Raw genomic sequence first — 17,462 nt, 5'->3', positions numbered from 1 at the left:
AGAATATATATATGTATATATATGTGAATAATCTTAAGATTTATAGGTACATCATTGCAAAAGAAAAAAAAAACATGATTTCCGAATTTTAGAAATGATACATATGTAAAAACAAATTAAAAAATATGATATGATTGATATCAACTCCCAAGCTTCGATCAAAAATGCATGAGAAACCTTAACATAGATTGAGAACACTCGTTGCCCACTGCCGCAAGAGAGGCAATGAGAACATTGCAGAAAGAGAATACTCATTTACTACCAATTCACAGTACAATTACAAGAAACATTGATATCATTCATGAACAGTACAAGCCGAGGTTGGAAGGAAAGGAGATAAATATCAGAATTATTGTACACAGGCTGAAAGAAATTTGAAGGACATATAACATATAAGAGATTAGATGTACAACAATGAAGCACTGTTATAGACTAAGAAAGCAAACACTGTACTATGTAGAAACTGAGAAAGCTCATGTTCAAGTTCCCATCCGCATTGGCCGATCTGAGTTGCTGATTAGATTTTCTCACTATCACTATCTAAGCCCTGCATAGAACGAAGATATTGACTTAGCTGCCAAATCCATTACTACATCTTGCTATCTTTAAAGAAATAATTGGCATGTGATGCTTTTAGATAATGATACAACTTAAGTATAATTGCAGCAGAAATTTATCACAGCATCGTGGGATAGGCAGCATATGGAAATGTCGATTAATGATGTGGTTTTCAGTCATGAAAAGAAAGAACTGGTGTCCTCCCTCTCGCTGAGAGGGTACAAGCAATCTCTCTATAGCTCATCCTCCAAAGAAATCTAAGCAAGCAGGTAAGTACACCAGTTTTGTTGTCAACAGAAAAACAGAAAAAAGTGGGAAAACAATGACTCAGGCAATTACGGTTATGAAAGAATGTTCAACCTAAAGGGCAGCACTATCTCTACAGAAACAAGATTGTAAGGAGAATCTGATGTAGAGTCCGCAATGTGCAATAAATCTATAGCAAGGGAGGGAACAAAAGATGCTCATTGGTCATACAGAGAAGTGACAATATGGAAGACCTTAGGTGTGGTGTTGTTAGCTAGCAAAGAACCATGAAATACGTGGAAACAACACCAAATATGTGGGGCAAGCTTAGTCAATGAGTGCATTTTTAAGAAACAAAAAAGAAGTACAATGTAGTGATTCTCAAAATAATAACCAACTTTACAAAGGCAACTTCCATCATCAAGTAGAAGCAGAATGCATAACCAAATAGTATCACTTGTATAATCATAGCACAATCTCTTCTATGATAAAAAAAGCTACAAAGAACATTCTAGTTTGATCATAAAGAGCAAAAGTTCTTGTAGCAACTAGAAAAACATGTTGTACTACAAAATATAAGAAATTTAAAAGATTCCAAATTTGCAAGTGCTGCAAATTTACGAGATCTCTTACCGAGGTGCTCCCAATCTTGTCAAAATCATCATCCAAACCATCTTTGCCATCATCTGTACCAGCATAAAATTAGTATAAAAAAGAAAATGGAAGTAGCAGTCTAGAATATTGCAAAAATATTCTTCTTATACCTTTATCTATAATGCCAAAATCAAAAAATGTATAGATGAAATGTTGCTTACCGAGACCCTCATCATCACTTCCAAGATCTCCAAGAAGAAATGCATCCAAATCTTCTGCAGTTAGTGAGGTAGAAGACTTTGGCAGTATCGTTTCTTTTGCGTCTGGTAAAGTAGGTGGGAGAGCTGTTGGATTTTCCTTGACACTATCAATTTGCTTTTGTTCTTCTTTCTTCTTCAACTCCTCCATGTACTGCTTTTCGTAGCTGATTCATTGTAAGGAGAGTTCAATAAGTAATGAAAAGAGTTGCATCTTTTGCTTTCATTGCCTCAAGGGGAGTTCAAGTTAGTGCTAAATACACATGCATATGAAGCAACAGAATTATAATATAAATTTACAATATTGTAGTTAATTGAACATGCACATTCCAGTTTCAAACCTCAGCATGAAGGAGTTCAACTCCATGCCAAGTAAAACAATGAACTGAAGGAAGCAATGACTAATCATATGCTAAAACACTTGTAAACAAGCCTCTGCAGTTAAGACAAATTGAACCATCTAATGAAAGTAATATGAAGCTAGATTATTGTAAAGCCTATGCTGTATGCACCAAAACTTGTCTTGAAGAAACTGAACAATCATGAATTATAACCACTTCTTGTTTTTAGCCCATTCATGGAAGTACAGGTAATAGAGGCCACGGCAGGTTAAACATGATCCACTACCATAAATAAGACAGATCAGTAAGACCTTTGCCTTAGCATGAGATATAATGAAGTCTTGCATACAATATTTTTTAGAAGATAAGTTGATGCTAAAGCCAAACTTGAATTGGACATAAATTAGTTCCTTAAGATAAATATGAACATACGTCATAGAACATATCATATTTTATGGACATGATACAAAACTTAATTGGAAAATATCAGATTTCATATTTTAGAATGCCTATTTTATGTTATTTGCCTAGCTATCGAACAACAACTACAAAATATAGATCAAGGATTGAAAAACCGAATGGTTTGATGCAGTTCAGCTGATATTTATTAGTCCAACTATCAACCAGTATGTATAGCAACCCAAACTGGACGATCCAGTCCAGTTCACTATATATAACACCCCTTTTTGTTTCCTTTTAACCCCACACTATGGCAGTGACGTGATTCCTCACTAATTTCCTCACAAATCTGCTTTCCACCTGTCATTTCACTGCCCACGCACTCGTCGCCCATCACTGCTCACTGCTCTTCTTCTTATTCTTCCTCCCCTCCTCTCCCTCCCCTAACATATCACGATACATTCTGACGTAACGATACATTAGAATGGACCAGACCCATACCAATCCAATAACCAAAATTGAATTCCGTGATTCATATGCCAAAATGCTTTATGATTATGCATTATCAGCATAAGTCCTTTATCACCATAAATATTTTAATAGTTAGATAATATTGTTACGTTTCAAGAGAGAGATACTCACAGAGCCACATGACTATCCACAAGAATAAAATATATCCGCCAGAATTTTCTTTCCTTCATATATCGTGGGCACAGTTCATACCTGAAATTTGATATTTCCTGAAATATCAAGTAATTTAACTATCTGATGAGCTTCAAGTTAAACAAAGAAAACATAAGTTAAGATGTCATTGCTGACATTTTTTTAAAAAGATTAGCATACACAAGGAGGTAAATTATGAGATATATTTTTTTATGAAAAGCTTCTGTGAGGGTTGAAAAAACACTAAAGCAAGACTAGAAGCTATGAATTCCAGTAAAATTCAATTACACAACATCAGCTGTCTGAAAAATATTCAACAGGCTTGTTATTCTTAAGGACAATACAACTATGAACATTTGGGGATTATGGCTTTTTGTTGCTGGTGCTATTCACATTGTAGTACCAAAAAACTAACTTCAGCAATCTCCAGAGCTATATTAGGGCATTATTGGAACCATGAATTTAAAAAAAAAAAGTTCAAAAAAAATAAAAGCTTAACACAATTTGGCATCTGCTAAACAAACCCCAGCAAGAAGTATATGTGGGGTATGCCTCGCGATCATAGAACCTTATGGATCATACCCTCCTATGAGTAGGCCTCTCTCACTTATATGGGGCTCTTCCAAGTCCTGGTCAAGAATATAATCTTTACATTTGGAGTACTTACTATTCAAGTGCATCACTACCTCATTCCATTTCCATGTTGTCTATATCTCTAGGATTAGCAACTCATATGAAACAAGCATTGAGCACATATATGAAACATTTGAAGTTGTAATAAATCTTTTTGTAATGGCTTGTAACTATTTAAATTGGATGATTTTTTTTCTAGATGTTATCACTTCTGTGTGTATATATATTGGAATTGTACTTGATACATGACAACTTTTATGCTATCAGAATCAACCTAGTTCTGGACATGGTGAAAGGTCTAAATAGGAAAGTATTACCCATGAATGGAGATAGAGACATCATAGCATGAAGCCTCTGTTGGGCTAGGCTTAATGTGCGTCACATTGCATATAAGAAGCAAATTTTCAATTGGTTTATAGGACTAGATAAGTCTACTACCACTATCTTGGACTTTTAAGTATTTTAGGTCACATGATTTTGGGCCTCGCAGATTGATGGATCAGTAATCATACAATGCCAAATCATGATAAAATTTATGCCAACCTACTGCCAAAGGAGAAGCAAAGATGTAAAATATGTTTGAAAAAAGAAATTAAATCTAACACAAGGAAATACCTTCACTGTTGACAGAACAAGGGTAGCATGTCTTGCTTGCCATTCATTAAGATCCTGCCTCACATTCGACACAGTGGGAACGTCTGATGTCTCCGGCTCATCTACAGAAACAATATAGTGAGATTATTCAATGAACTAACTTCAGAAAAAAAAGAACTAAGAGATATTGTGATCATACAGAAGACCGAATTGGTGCTTCTCCTTAACAACCCAACAACAAAGAACTATCACTGAAAGAAACATCAAGGAAATTCTAAATGATCACTTCACAAAGTTATAAACACGTCAGTTAGAACAAACTTCAAATGCCACATCAATTCCCTGAAACAGACGCTGTAAAAGCATAACAACGAGCACTTTAGCTATCAATTAAACTCAAAATCCATCAGATAATCTAACAAATAACATCAAGTCTGTCTCTTTTACTCGAGAATTCCAGTCAAACAATAGAAAGAGTGTTGTAAAACAAGAAAAATGAGAGAATCCGACGACCTCCAGAACATAGATTAAGAAGGGAAATGCATAAACGAATAAAACTGATTGACGTCAGGGGAAAAGCAAGGATCTAGGAAGCACCTTGCATGGGGAAATCCCTGAAAGTACTGATCGTGATCCCCTTCACGAACTCCCTCAGCTCTTCGGTGACCCCGAACCTCTCGAGATCCGACCTGGGTTCAGGGACAACAGCCGCATTGGACCCCTGGCCCAGGACGGGCGGCATCGGGATGGGGATGTCGACCGCGAGGGTCTTGATCTGTTCGGCGGCGCGGAGGGCCTCGGACCGGAGCAGGTCCGCCTTCTTGGCAGCCTCCGAAGCGATCTCCTTGGATTTCTTGGCCGTCTCGGAGACGAACTCCTGCGAGAACCTGGCGGCCCCCTTGGTGAACTCCTGCGACCGCTTCGCCGCCTCCTTGGAGATCTCCTGCGACCGCTTCGCCGCCTCCTCGGCGAAGCCCTTCGCCCGCTGCCACAGATCCATGGCCGCTCGATCCGAGAAGGAAGAGGACGATGGAAGAAACGAACAAAGATTGGATTTTTAACGAAGCAAACGAAGCAAGATGGGATCCGAAACGAGGACGCGCTCTAAGACACGAATTAGTGATCGAACGCCGACATCGTTTGACTCGTGACTCGTTAAATAAGCAGTAGTTGTGCTACATTTAACGTCGTAATTATTATATTTTTATTAAGAATTACAATGAGTGATTTTTCGAGATAAACCTCATTTTCAAAATACTTAAAGAGAATCTCAATTCTTACAATATTTTTACATTGTGTTATAGTGTTTTTAATAATACTATTTTTATACTAAGTCATAGTATTTTTCTAATATTATTGAAAACAAAAACACTTTGTTACAATAATTTTGTATTGTAGTATAGTGTTTTTAAAACACTGTAACATAATACAAAAAATATTATAAACACTATAATTTTACAAGATTTGTATAAAAACACTGATGGCTATAATTTTTCTAGTATTGTTGAAAATACTATAATACAGTGTAAAAAATAAAAGAATTCCATCTATTAAGCAAAATAAGAAGGTATTATTTTGAGAATTCTAAAAATAAGGATTGCTTGTCTTAAAACCCAAAAAGGACTCTTTCCGAGAATGATGTCACTCAATTATGTTATTTTTGGTCCAATAATAAAAAAAAACAACTGTGACTTAAACCAAAAGCACTATTCAATGACACCATAAAACTCAATTTGTGATTTAGTCCAACATGGAGAATTAGGATTGGAGTCAACTCACATAACAGTTTCTCCCTCACCCATTCATGCTCACTGCTATTTGGAGTCCGATTGCCTGTGTAAGAAGAAAACAAACTGACATCAATATCAAGGCTAGAATTTGTGTACCTATAAAGAAACTGCCAACATGGACTCCTTGAATGCTGGATAATGTGTTGTGGCCCAGATTTATCTCGATGATTCCATAAGCATTCTGGTTCAAAGTAAATAAGAAAATCACCAAAGAAATTTCCAGAATATGAAAATACACAATCTCCTTTTGTTTCAAGAACTAAGATGATACAATTCATACGACAGCAGAAATAACATTTACAACTTAAGCACATGTTAATTTCACTGACATTCTCCATATGTGCCGCAAGCTTTAATTCTAGAACCTCAATTCGGTTCATCAGGAGTACAAGGCTTAACAGCTTACGAAAAGAAACCACAGAACAACTGTAGAGAAGTAATACTGAACAACAGATTTTGCTAGTCAACTTCGAGGGGTGTGAGGCTGAGTAATTAAAGTAGGGCATAAAAGGAGATTGTGTTTGAGGAGGAATCTGGCAGCACTGGACAACTGTGGTTGGTTGGCACTCGAACTGAGCAGGTGGAAGCGATGGTTGTGTTGCATACTGTATGGGAAGTGGATGGAGGCGGAGAGTCGCAATAACAAGTTCAACACAGTGAACACTTGTAACAAGCAGGTTGAAGAATTATACCCAGCAGACTTCCCAGGATTCTACAGAGCTGAAGTTGAGAACAAACAGCCCGAGCACCAAATGAAGCTGACTGCAGGCAAAGATGAGATTCAATTCATTTCCACGGCAATGCAGCAACAAGAAAAATAAATGGTAGAACAGGAACTAGCAGTTAGACAAACATAAAATGTATAAATGGTTTAGATATACATTTGATCCATCCTTAACCATGAAGTAGGTTTATACAGCTTTGATTTCTATTTAACATGGAACAACACCTGTCGAGCTGACCTTTTTTTGTTGAAAGATGGAAGGCTTCAAAAGCAATAACTTTCTTCCTTCTATTCTTCTTACTCTTTAAATATAAAATTTTGTCTCCAAATTCAACCTACAACTTCTCAATTCAAGATGTATGAGAATGTGCAAGAGCCACAGACTTTCATTCTTCTTATCAAAATATGCTGCACCTATTCCTTCTCTCACTATTTTTTCTTAAAATCTTGGAAATGTTGATCACTATGTCACTGTAATTTATTCCAAATAATGGCCAGTTGGCAATCTGATGCAGCATACCTTTCTTGTGATGATGATCACAACAGAACTAATGAGCTGTACCTTTCTAATTATCCCTCTCTTTTATGGTAAACCAAATCTCAAGCAATGGCTTCATTTTCCTATACTTTCCATATGCTAACTTATCATGAGAGGATAAGAACAAAGTATAATAGAAAACCTCTTTTATGGTGAATCAAATGTCAAAGAATGGATATTGTTTCCTACAACTGTCCATATGCTAACTTATCAAGAAAGGCAAAGAACAAAATCTAATTAAAAAAAAGCACCGAAAGGTTTTATTTTTATCACAACTTTACAACTTTACCTGGTTATCAATGCTGCGTAAACAATAAACACACTGAAGATATTCAAATTACCTGGTTACCTGGTTATCAACTTTACAACTTTACTCATGCAGTGAGTGGTAAGTCTAGGGCACATCAAAAAAATAGAAAAACTTTATTCAAATTCGGCACAGAATAATAAGTTCATGGCTTTTTCTGCAACAAGATTGAGGAAAGCTTATAGTTCCCATCAATCTTTAAGGTCACAATATAGAAGACAGTATGAAACTATGAGTTCATACTTAAAAATTGCAGCTTGGTGCCTAATTAAGTAAATATAAACAAATGAAATCAAGCATTAAAGGTGGGATATACCCATCATCATAACTCAAGTCTACAACTCTGTTAATATATTGTCACCAAAAGGTAGTCTTGCCAAACCTCAAGATCCATGTGAGAAATCACATATGATGAATCAAATGCCGGATCAATTATAATCATATTTAACATGAAAAGAAATTTAGATTCTCACAGAGCCATTACCAGGTCATGATGGTTGGTTCAGGTCCCTCGTGTTCAGATACAGACAGCTCCGCCTACTAGTGAAAGCTGATTTTATACAAATGGGAGAAAACCCAGCATAACCCTTTTCAGCCTTTGCTAAGCCAAGATTGATAATATACTTTAAAAGTTCATGCTTCTGAGCAAAAGGTTGTGCAGCAAATTGCTGGATTGGTATCCACTGCATAAGATGAATAAATTCTTAAATGTCACATTTTGGGAAATTATATAGTAGTTTATGCATATAATTTTACACATCATGATGAAAATAAATATGCCAATAAAGAAAATCAGGGAAGAGCTTTTCAACTATTAACCCAATCACACCCAGTAAGACAAAGGCAGTCAACTATAATAATCATTCCTTTTGTTACTTCATTCAGAAAAATGAAAGCACTCTTCTGAAAAAAAATGAAAAACATTTTCAATTAGAGCTAGCGAACGCGAGCCCTCTTCTCTGTACACAGGGAGTGTAGTATCGCTCCCGAGCTACTGCCATCCCTCCCCACCACTGTCCTTCGCTGACACCTCTTCCTCCTTTCTCCTCATCCTCTATCTCCTCTTCCTTCTCTTCCTCCTCCATCCCCTTCCTCCTTCCTCCACAGCATTCCTCTTCCTTTCATCCTTCCTCCTCCTCTACCTCCACCACCCCTTCCTCTTCTCCTCCGCCTTCCTCTTCAAGACACCGGTACATACCAGTCCAGCAAGCAACAAGATGGGTCCGGTATGCGGATCAACATTCCTTGATTTTAATTAATCATGTTCTTTCTACATAGCTTTGTTCGTTTGTTATATTTATTGTATGAATATAAAAAGTTGCTAGCTTCATCGAGTAGTTTAGAAATGCAACAAGTTACAATGAGGAATCAAATGGTGAAAAAGAATGAATAAGACCACTTGACGTCCTCATATCAAAGAGACAGTAGTCAACAAGACTACATGATATTATCATATTTGTAACTATCATTTACATCATTCCTTTTTTTGGCCGTCTTTCCATCTAAAATATGACATAGAGGAAAAGATAAAGTATATAGAGTGATTGAATATGAGTATATGCCTGGTGTTCGTCAATTAGAAAAGAATACTTGAAAAGACCTAGCAATTCCCTTTATAGACTACGACATGCATGTTGCTATACACTTGTTACTATGATAAAAAAAACCTCTTCCGTGAATAATTCTTTTACAAACAAAACTCCTTCGAGACTAGTTCCACTTGCAATCTGGGCATGATCAAGTAATCTGCATATTTCAGGTACCTAGTGAGCTATTTAGTCAAGGCTTCGAGAACAAGTAACAGTTACTTGTCAAATCAGTATCTTATTCATTTTAATCCTTATGAAATGTTACTTCATAAGAACTGCATTGCATTACCTCAGCAGCCTCAATCTCTGAATCTTGCTTCCGGATATCAAATGAAAGCGGTCGCAGCATGCATATGAAGAACAAATCTGACTTGTTGAAGAAGGATTTGTGACTTTGCCTACGAATATGAAAACATAAAAAAGAATCATGACATGAACTTCATTCGATGAAAACGTATCTATTATTTTTATTATGAAAGTTGCACGGGTAAAAGTTAAAAGAAAATGTTAGAAACATCTGACAAGAACAGGAGACAAGATCGGGTAACACAGTAAAAGATTTGAGAGAAAAGATACTGGCAATCTTAGCTAGAAAGGAGTCTTTAGGTTTTCTCAAGCAAATAAAAAAATTCTAGGACTAGTTAAGGAATTATTGTCTTCTGTTGCCTAGGCTCAAAATTATGAGTTACAAAGACCTATTAAAGCAAAGTTACTAGAAACAGGTACAACCAACAATACTTTGCCAGTGAAGGAACTTTAGTTGACCGCTCTACCTGAATGCAAGTACTTCAATGAACTCGGTGTTGATCTGCCAAACATAGTACAGAAATGAATATGTTACTTTTGTAAATTTTCACCCAGGACTGGAAAAAAAATAAAAACACTGTCTAACAGATATATTCCTTCTATTAAAGCTTTGAACATACTCCTGTCTCTTCTTTGACTTCCCTTACTGCCCCAGCAGATATATCTTCACCCTGTTGAGATAGAAAAAGACTCATGAAAAGTGGAAAAATGGGTGAACTAGAGAAAGTCCAATTTCCAGTTAGTTGTTAGAGGAAATCCTACCGGCTCTACAACTCCAGTAGGAAACTTCCATACGCCTGATCCACGGAACTTGCCACTTTTTTCCTGGACTGCCAAGACCTACCATATTGAAATTTGCAGATGTTAAATTGCAGTTGTCTTTATGACAATTTCATATGAAGCTAGATTTATAGCATGTAAAATGTACCACAATGTAGATTATGGACAACAAACCAAAACTACTTTAGTATTAACCATGAGTGAATATCTTAGCAATCAAAATATATGACCTGATGCTATTCTTTTTCATGTTTTAAGGATAATGTAAATTTAACATAGTAAATTATGCATGCAAGAAGAATTTTACTTCTCTTTTGTCATTCATCACAAAAGCACCAACACCCACACGGTGTGTAGCATTCACTGGTAATGTATTTTCAGTATCAGGGATCCAATATACAAGCATCACATAACTTGGCTCTGCATGGTGATACCGGAACCCTTCCTGCATCAAGATAAAGTTGCATAAAAATTCCAGCTTAAATGACTATATTTTTATCAGAGTAGAATAGAAACACTATAATGCATCAGGATGAGTTCGAATAATTTATGCCTTAGTGCCCTACAACTATTAATAAATTTACTCTTTTATGATATTAGGTTTTGCAAAATTAACAAACTGGCATCCACCTTATCTAACACACTGTGTCAAGATATATTTGCAACTTATTGGAAACGCATGATTTGCAAAACAATGTGGCCATATAGGAAAATCTTCTTTAGATATAATTTAATATACATTTATTATATTTAAAAGATAAACCGGCCACCCTAATTGAAAAATAATGCAAATTACCATTGCACCCCTTATTCATGCCCACCAAGAAAAAAAGAAACAGACAAGATGATATGCCAAAGAGAAAAAAAAAAAGGGGTAGATTTTCTCAGTGAAGCCATGTTCTCCTATCCTGTCTCCAAACTGCTAGATATAGAAGCAGCCTTATTATTTAATCTACAGAAAATAACATCCAAAGTGACAGCCTTGGAATAAAGGTAGCTTAAATCAACACATGTCCCTTGTCCTCCAAAGTGAAGAGAAAAAGTAAATTTGCTCAGAGAAACCTTGTTCGCCTACCTTGTCTGCGAACTGCTACATATAGAAGCAGCCTTAATATTTAATCTACAGAAAATAAAATCCAAAGTGACAATCTTTGGTATAAAAGTAGCTTAAACCAACACGTCCCTTCCTCGTCATGTGTTTCTTTAGAAATTTCATAGAAACATGTCTTCATAACAAAGAAATGATAGATCCTCTTTAAGTCCATAATGATAATAAAGATCCTCAAAATCTTAAATCAACCATGCTCACATTAATGCACCGTAATCTTATGATATTTTATAATCAAATATACACCTTAGGTGAATCTTCTTTTTGAGGTTAAAGTTGGAATTTAGCACAATCATAGTCTTTTCTGTTACAGAATGAAAACTAAAAAAACTCTCTGCATGTACAGAACTTGAAATAGTTTACAATTTTATACCAATTTCAATGGGCAACACATTCAAACAGTGATATCTATTCTCGACCAAAGAGGAGGAGTAACTAGTAGCCTAGTGTGCATAATTTTCAAAAAGCACTGTGTTTGACACTAAGCAACTATGAATATCTGTTAAATGTAACCCAGGGAAGGCCCTTCCAGAAAGAAAGTTATTAGATAATAAAAATTACCTCAACAGTAGGTTGAACAAGATTCGAAAGCTCAATTGGCAATTTAACCCAAACACCTTTCTTTCCCTGAAAGGTAGCAGTCAAACATTGTAAGAAAATGCATAGATGTACCATTATCAAGACAAAACATATCTGATGACAAACACTGGCATGAAGTAGGAAAATGAAAGAACAACACAGCAATACAGAAACTCAAATATATGGGGTCAAGATCTGCTCATATCTATTACGTGTCATGCTGCTCAAGGTGTTCAGTTTCATAGTATAATGCTCATGTAGTTTGTGCCAACCAACATGAATGAGCAGGGACCTTGCATGAATTGATCTGGAACCTCCACCATATTGCACTATGTTGACATAATTTGGTGTTATTTATAAGCCACCATAATTAGTCCTTGCAAGCACATTACATGCAGGCTGGTACAAATGACTGGATCATACAGCTTTAATGTCGCTACACCATCCAACATTCACATTCATTCTCTGATTCTTTCTAGCAGAGTTCCCTTTTATTTTTGCCCAATCACACTTTCTTAATTGTGCCTTTGCATTTTTAACTGACTGTTCGCATCTTACCAACCCATTTGTAGGTCTTACCTAAACATGGTTCAACCACCTTGAACAATTTAGTCCTCAATTTAGTCCATTTTTATCCTCAAATTTTAGAAGCTTTAACTCAATGCCTGTAGGATATAAGCATGGACCAGACAAGAACATTAAGCATCTAAATGGTGGAGATTGTAACACCTCAACTAGTCGAATCACTCCCACGTTAGAGGTGCTCTGTGACTGAGATTATTATATGTAATTACTCACCCCTAAAGAACAACTTCTGAGTGCTACTTTTAGAGGCCATGGTCCATGTGATTTTGGGCAAAAGTTGTAACACATTATTATCTAACGAAAGCCCTTTTCACCAAACAATATCTACAGAATTGTCACCTAAAAATCCTTGCTGATTCTGTTTTCTTTTACTTTTCTCTTTCTGCATCAGTTACTAGACTGAAATTAATACACATGAAACATTTACTTTTGTTCTCTGAATCAAACAATAATGAGTGTTTATGCTAACCAAAGTGTGCTCCAAGTCAGATCGCCCAAGCAAAATGTGAGGAGAAAAGAAATTTGACTGTTTATGACTCATAGCTTCATCACCTGCTGCCGCCAAATTTCCAAGGATGCTCATAAGGAGAACGCAAAAGTTCTGGAGTCCATTGGGTCCTTCATTTCAACAATGACACCTCCATGATTATCATTGGTCGCTGGTAATATTTCAACTTCCTCCCCCTGTTGAGCCGGTGCTGAGGTTGCAGTTGACGATGGATTTGCTCCACTCAGCAACGATCTTGTGTTGAGTTGGCTTCTGGCTCTACCAGGGAGATCTGGAGGATGTAAAGAGGATTGACCATTTGACATAAAGCTACAATTCCAGTGGGAGATAATTATAGAAAGCAACAGACTTTGGTGCTTAACAAATGCAAACAGCAAATAAATATATTTTTCTCGATTCCATTGGCAATGCAATAAGTTTAGCAACACAAAGGTACACTGAATAAGAGTAGCCTTCCATGCTGATGGGAGCACAAGAGCCCTTTTCCAACTGTCAGTTGAAGAACTACCACACCAATTGCCAACACGATGACACGTTTCAGATCATCATCAATCATTCACAAGGAAAGAAAGCAAGACCAGAAAGAAAATGGCGGACAAGATGAACCAATAAGAACACGAGAAGGTTCCATCACGCCCAGGAAAAATTGGTTTTGACACCCTCAGACTCACTTGGTACTCCAAATTTTCCCCCGAAGGAAGAAATCAGAAATAAGAGAGCCGATGTAAAGCATTTATCTTCCAAATTGTGGAGCAAGGCACTAACTTGATACACAGAACGTAAAAAGACCATCTTGATAAAATTCGGAGAAGATGGACTAACTTCATACGCAAATAAATTCCAGTTTGACTTCCTAAACATAAAAACCATAGCAAAAATTCCCTCTCAGTGGATCGCAGAAGAATGTAAGATCTTAATAGTTAACGAGTCCAGCAGAAACAGAAGAAACAACCAAATGCATCATGCTATATACCGAGAATCTAAAAGAAGCAACGAAACAAAAACGACCTCTTGTAAAGCTAATCCGAGAGGACAAGGGCTTCAACGGGGAGTTGGGGATTTTGGAAGATTTGATCAAACACCGCTTGGTAGGGAAGCAAAGGCCGACGGCTCCGAGTCCAAGCACCGGAGGGCGACATCTTAGCATGGCTACCTGCAGGAGAGCTGGAGCTTCTCGGGGATGGGTGGGTGAGAGAGGGGGGTGAGAGAAGGGGGAAGGGGGGAAGGAATTGGAGCTACCCCGCTCGATTTGAGGGGCGTGCGTTGGAACTTGGAAGGCAGCCACACCACGCCTCTTTCTTCCTTCATCCCCATTTCTATTTTTAATTTTTTTTTCTGTATATATTATTTTTAATTTTATTTAAGGAAATGTATTTAGAAAATACTTAAGGAAGGATCTATATAATATTTTTTTAAAATATATTAATATCAATTGGTATATATATATATATATATATACACACACACTTCAATTAGGAAGAGCAAATACAAAAACCACTTATTTTAAAGTACTATATATTATATTTTGATTATTTTATGTTTTTATGTATTGTGATTCAAAAATATCTACTGGTAGTCAAAGTTAGTAATGATTAATATTATAGCTTTGAATTTTTATGAGATATTTATGTTATGTTAATATTTATAGAGGCAAAATATGTTGATCTTGATCATGGTGAGGATATATTTGCGAATTTTAAATGAATTCATTTTGTTGGATCAAATCTGATAAGCTAGGAGTTACCATCTGACGAATCAATAATGCCATTAAGCTAGATTGTGAGATAAAATAGGTTAGATTACATAATAGAAATACATATATTACCACCTCAATATTTACAGGGAAAAAGGAAAAGGAAAACAAAAGATCAAAAGGGGAGAGGAGGTTTTCAGTGGTCGCCACACCAAACTTGCGGAGCTAAAGCCAAGACAAAAAGGACGAGGAGGGGACGGCGGGGCGCTCTTCCTGGAGGACGTGGGTCCTACAGAGTGGACACGTGGTATGTCTATAGTCGAGCCACGTCTCCAGGCAGCCGGCGTGGAAAAGGTGCCCACAAGGGAGCCGGTTCACCACCGACTCGGCGTCGAAGCGGGCGAGGCAGACCCGGCAGTCCGCGGAAGCGTGGCGACGGAGCCCGAGCGCGGACCCGAACCGCATCGGGCTGGACTGGCTGCGGAACCGGTCGGCGAGGCTGGGCTCCGGCGGCCCCGGTGAGGCGAGTGCCGGCTGTGGCCGCGGCGTGGCGCGGAGGCGGAGGAGGTGGAGGGCGGAGCGGAGGAGCTCCTTCAAGATGGAGACGGTGATGGCGGTGTTGACGAGAACGAGAGTGAGCACGCTCTCGGATGGGGTCGGCAGGCTGGAGAGCCCCATGTCCGTCGGATTGCGGGATCCCACGGTCGGATTTCCGTCCCCAAGGCGAGCAGTTTGTTTCGATCTGCGACAGGAGAACATAGCGTCAGATTCGAGTTGAGTTTGGATTTCTTGCCGAAAGATGGAATTTTTAGTAAAACAAAATGCACACTAATCCAAAATCCCACATATATTCCTACGAAATCAGTGAAGAAAGGACGGAGAATGTGAGGTGACCTACCATGGTAAGATTAATGACAACAAGAACGATCTATGACGCCAATGATCACTGTTGACACACCAAAATCCCTATAGAACACGAAGAACACCAACGCAATCAAACTCACTCTTACCTAAGTGTTTGATACGGTTCAGTCGAACTTTTCTGTAGAAACGAACTTCCAGAACAAAACAAAACCACCGATCTTTGAGCTCCGAGCAATTAGATGGCACGAACTGTATTCATTAGGGTCCATAAGAAGCCAAAAAATTGGGGAAAAAGTTGCAGTCCAACTCCATAATCAGACCGATGACAACAAGAACGATGGATTTCTATCGAACTAGAAGAACACCAACCGCAATCAAACTCGCTGAGACCAAAGTGTTTAGTACAGTTCAGTCAAGAAAAGACCGAACTTCTCGATAGAAACAGACTTCCAGAACAAACAAACAAAAAAAAAACCCCATCTTTGAGCTCCAAGCAATTTGATTGCACGAACTATAATCATTGGGGTCCATAAGACGCCCAAAAAAAATTGGGGGAAAAGTTGCAGTCGAACTCCACAACCAGAACCAGGAATCTAAAATGACTAGACATCAATCGAAGTCCAAAAATGACAACAAGAAAAGGGCTTTTACATGGACAAAAATCACTCTCTCGTCCCAGTTCCTTCAGATCAGCTTTAAAGATGTGACGAACAAGAAAATTTCGCGGTTTCCGTAACATGCACCAGAATAGATATAGCAGAGGACAAGGAGAGACTGCAATTTACCACGTCAAAGAACTGATCGAAAAACAAACCAAACAGGACGCTGTCAAAAGGTCGAACCTTTCGACAGAATCAAACTTTCAGAAAAAAAAAAAAAAAAAAAAAAAATCGCGTCTTCGAGCTAAAATCCATCAGATCGGTGGAACTGCAACGATTAACATGACAAAAGAGAATAGATCCGAAAGCTAACTTAACCACACCTGCGAATCTCCGCCCTTCCTTCTTCGAAGAGGCTCCTCTTCGAGCTCCGGAGGGGACAAAGCGGAGTGGGGGGAGAGAGCACAAGCCCGGTGGCTGCATTTATAGATTTAATCCTTCGTCGGAGGCAACGGGGAATCCGCTTACCGCTTTGCCTTTCTGTACTCCCTACTCCCGCAGCCGCCTCGCCCTTCTGGAACTTCGCCAACTTTACCGGTTAAGATCACCACCGGTAACTCTGGCACCTCTCTTTTTTCCGCTGCTTTTTTTAGGCCAAAAATATGATTCCTAGGACTTGATAATTACATGACTCCTCCTATTATTGCCATTGGGAGTAATCATCAATAAGTATCTTCATCAAAATATATTTCTTGTTAATTATTAATCATCTCGAGTTTATACTGTGGTGGAACAATCACCATAATTTACTTACTGTCTCCAATGAGAAAAATAAGGCACCCAAGCCAGATTTGGTGCATAAAAAAGAGGAAGGTAGAGATATGCCATGTCATCTTTGCATGCGTTTTGTTTCTTCTGAGCTCATCATGCTTCTCCTTTCTCCAACTGTAGCCACTTCGCTGCTCCCCATCCCCATGACTCCCACCAAATGCTGTCTTCTACGTGGCCACCGCTTGGTCTCCTCGCGCGACGCATGGTGGAGAAGAAGATGATAAGGTTCGCCACCTGCCTCCAATGACGGGGAGAGCAGACGCGAGAGTGGTGGGAGGGCCGCGGGATTCGGAGCCTCTGACCGACTTGCGAGAGAGGGACATGCACGCAATGGCCTCGAAGGAGTCGTCCTGCCGCGGCGGTCACGCCATGTTTC

General features: G+C 38.1%; 2 protein-coding genes and 1 pseudogene across 2 annotated transcripts; all 3 read right to left on the bottom strand.

The window, feature by feature from the left end:
• Window positions 1-234: 234 nt before the first annotated feature.
• Window positions 235-5,460, bottom strand: LOC135619902 (uncharacterized). The gene is made up of 6 exons (XM_065122359.1): window positions 4,883-5,460; window positions 4,307-4,407; window positions 3,038-3,135; window positions 1,620-1,822; window positions 1,438-1,490; window positions 235-547 (listed from the first exon to the last, which is right to left on the bottom strand). Exons 1-6 carry the CDS (start codon window positions 5,283-5,285, stop codon window positions 518-520), a joined length of 888 nt encoding a protein of 295 aa, XP_064978431.1. The 5' UTR covers window positions 5,286-5,460; the 3' UTR covers window positions 235-517.
• Window positions 5,461-8,794: 3,334 nt separating this feature from the next.
• On the bottom strand, window positions 8,795-14,367 carry LOC135619901 (nudix hydrolase 10-like; annotated as a pseudogene).
• A 480-nt stretch (window positions 14,368-14,847) lies between these two features.
• LOC103996510 (probable E3 ubiquitin-protein ligase XERICO) lies at window positions 14,848-16,799 on the bottom strand. The gene is given in 3 exon segments (XM_065122360.1): window positions 14,848-15,055; window positions 15,057-15,534; window positions 16,639-16,799. Coding segments are annotated over 2 exon segments (534 nt in total). The 5' UTR covers window positions 15,471-15,534; window positions 16,639-16,799; the 3' UTR covers window positions 14,848-14,935.
• Window positions 16,800-17,462: the final 663 nt, after the last annotated feature.

Source organism: Musa acuminata, chromosome BXJ2-8 (assembly GCF_036884655.1).
Source record: "Musa acuminata AAA Group cultivar baxijiao chromosome BXJ2-8, Cavendish_Baxijiao_AAA, whole genome shotgun sequence".
Classification (NCBI taxonomy): Eukaryota; Viridiplantae; Streptophyta; class Magnoliopsida; order Zingiberales; family Musaceae; genus Musa; species Musa acuminata.
Note: the sequence above shows the minus strand (reverse complement) of the source record. Positions and strands in the feature narration are given on the sequence as shown.

Excerpts from the sequence above, each read along its gene's own strand:
- LOC135619902 (XM_065122359.1), bottom strand. The coding sequence starts at position 5,285 with ATGGATCTGTGGCAGCGGGCGAAGGGCTTCGCCGAGGAGGCGGCGAAG. Across the intron at positions 4,408-4,882 it reads CAGGGATTTCCCCATGCAAG|ATGAGCCGGAGACATCAGAC; the intron begins GTGCTTCCTAGA and ends TTGTTTCTGTAG. Across the intron at positions 1,491-1,619 it reads AAGTGATGATGAGGGTCTCG|ATGATGGCAAAGATGGTTTG; the intron begins GTAAGCAACATT and ends ATGCTGGTACAG.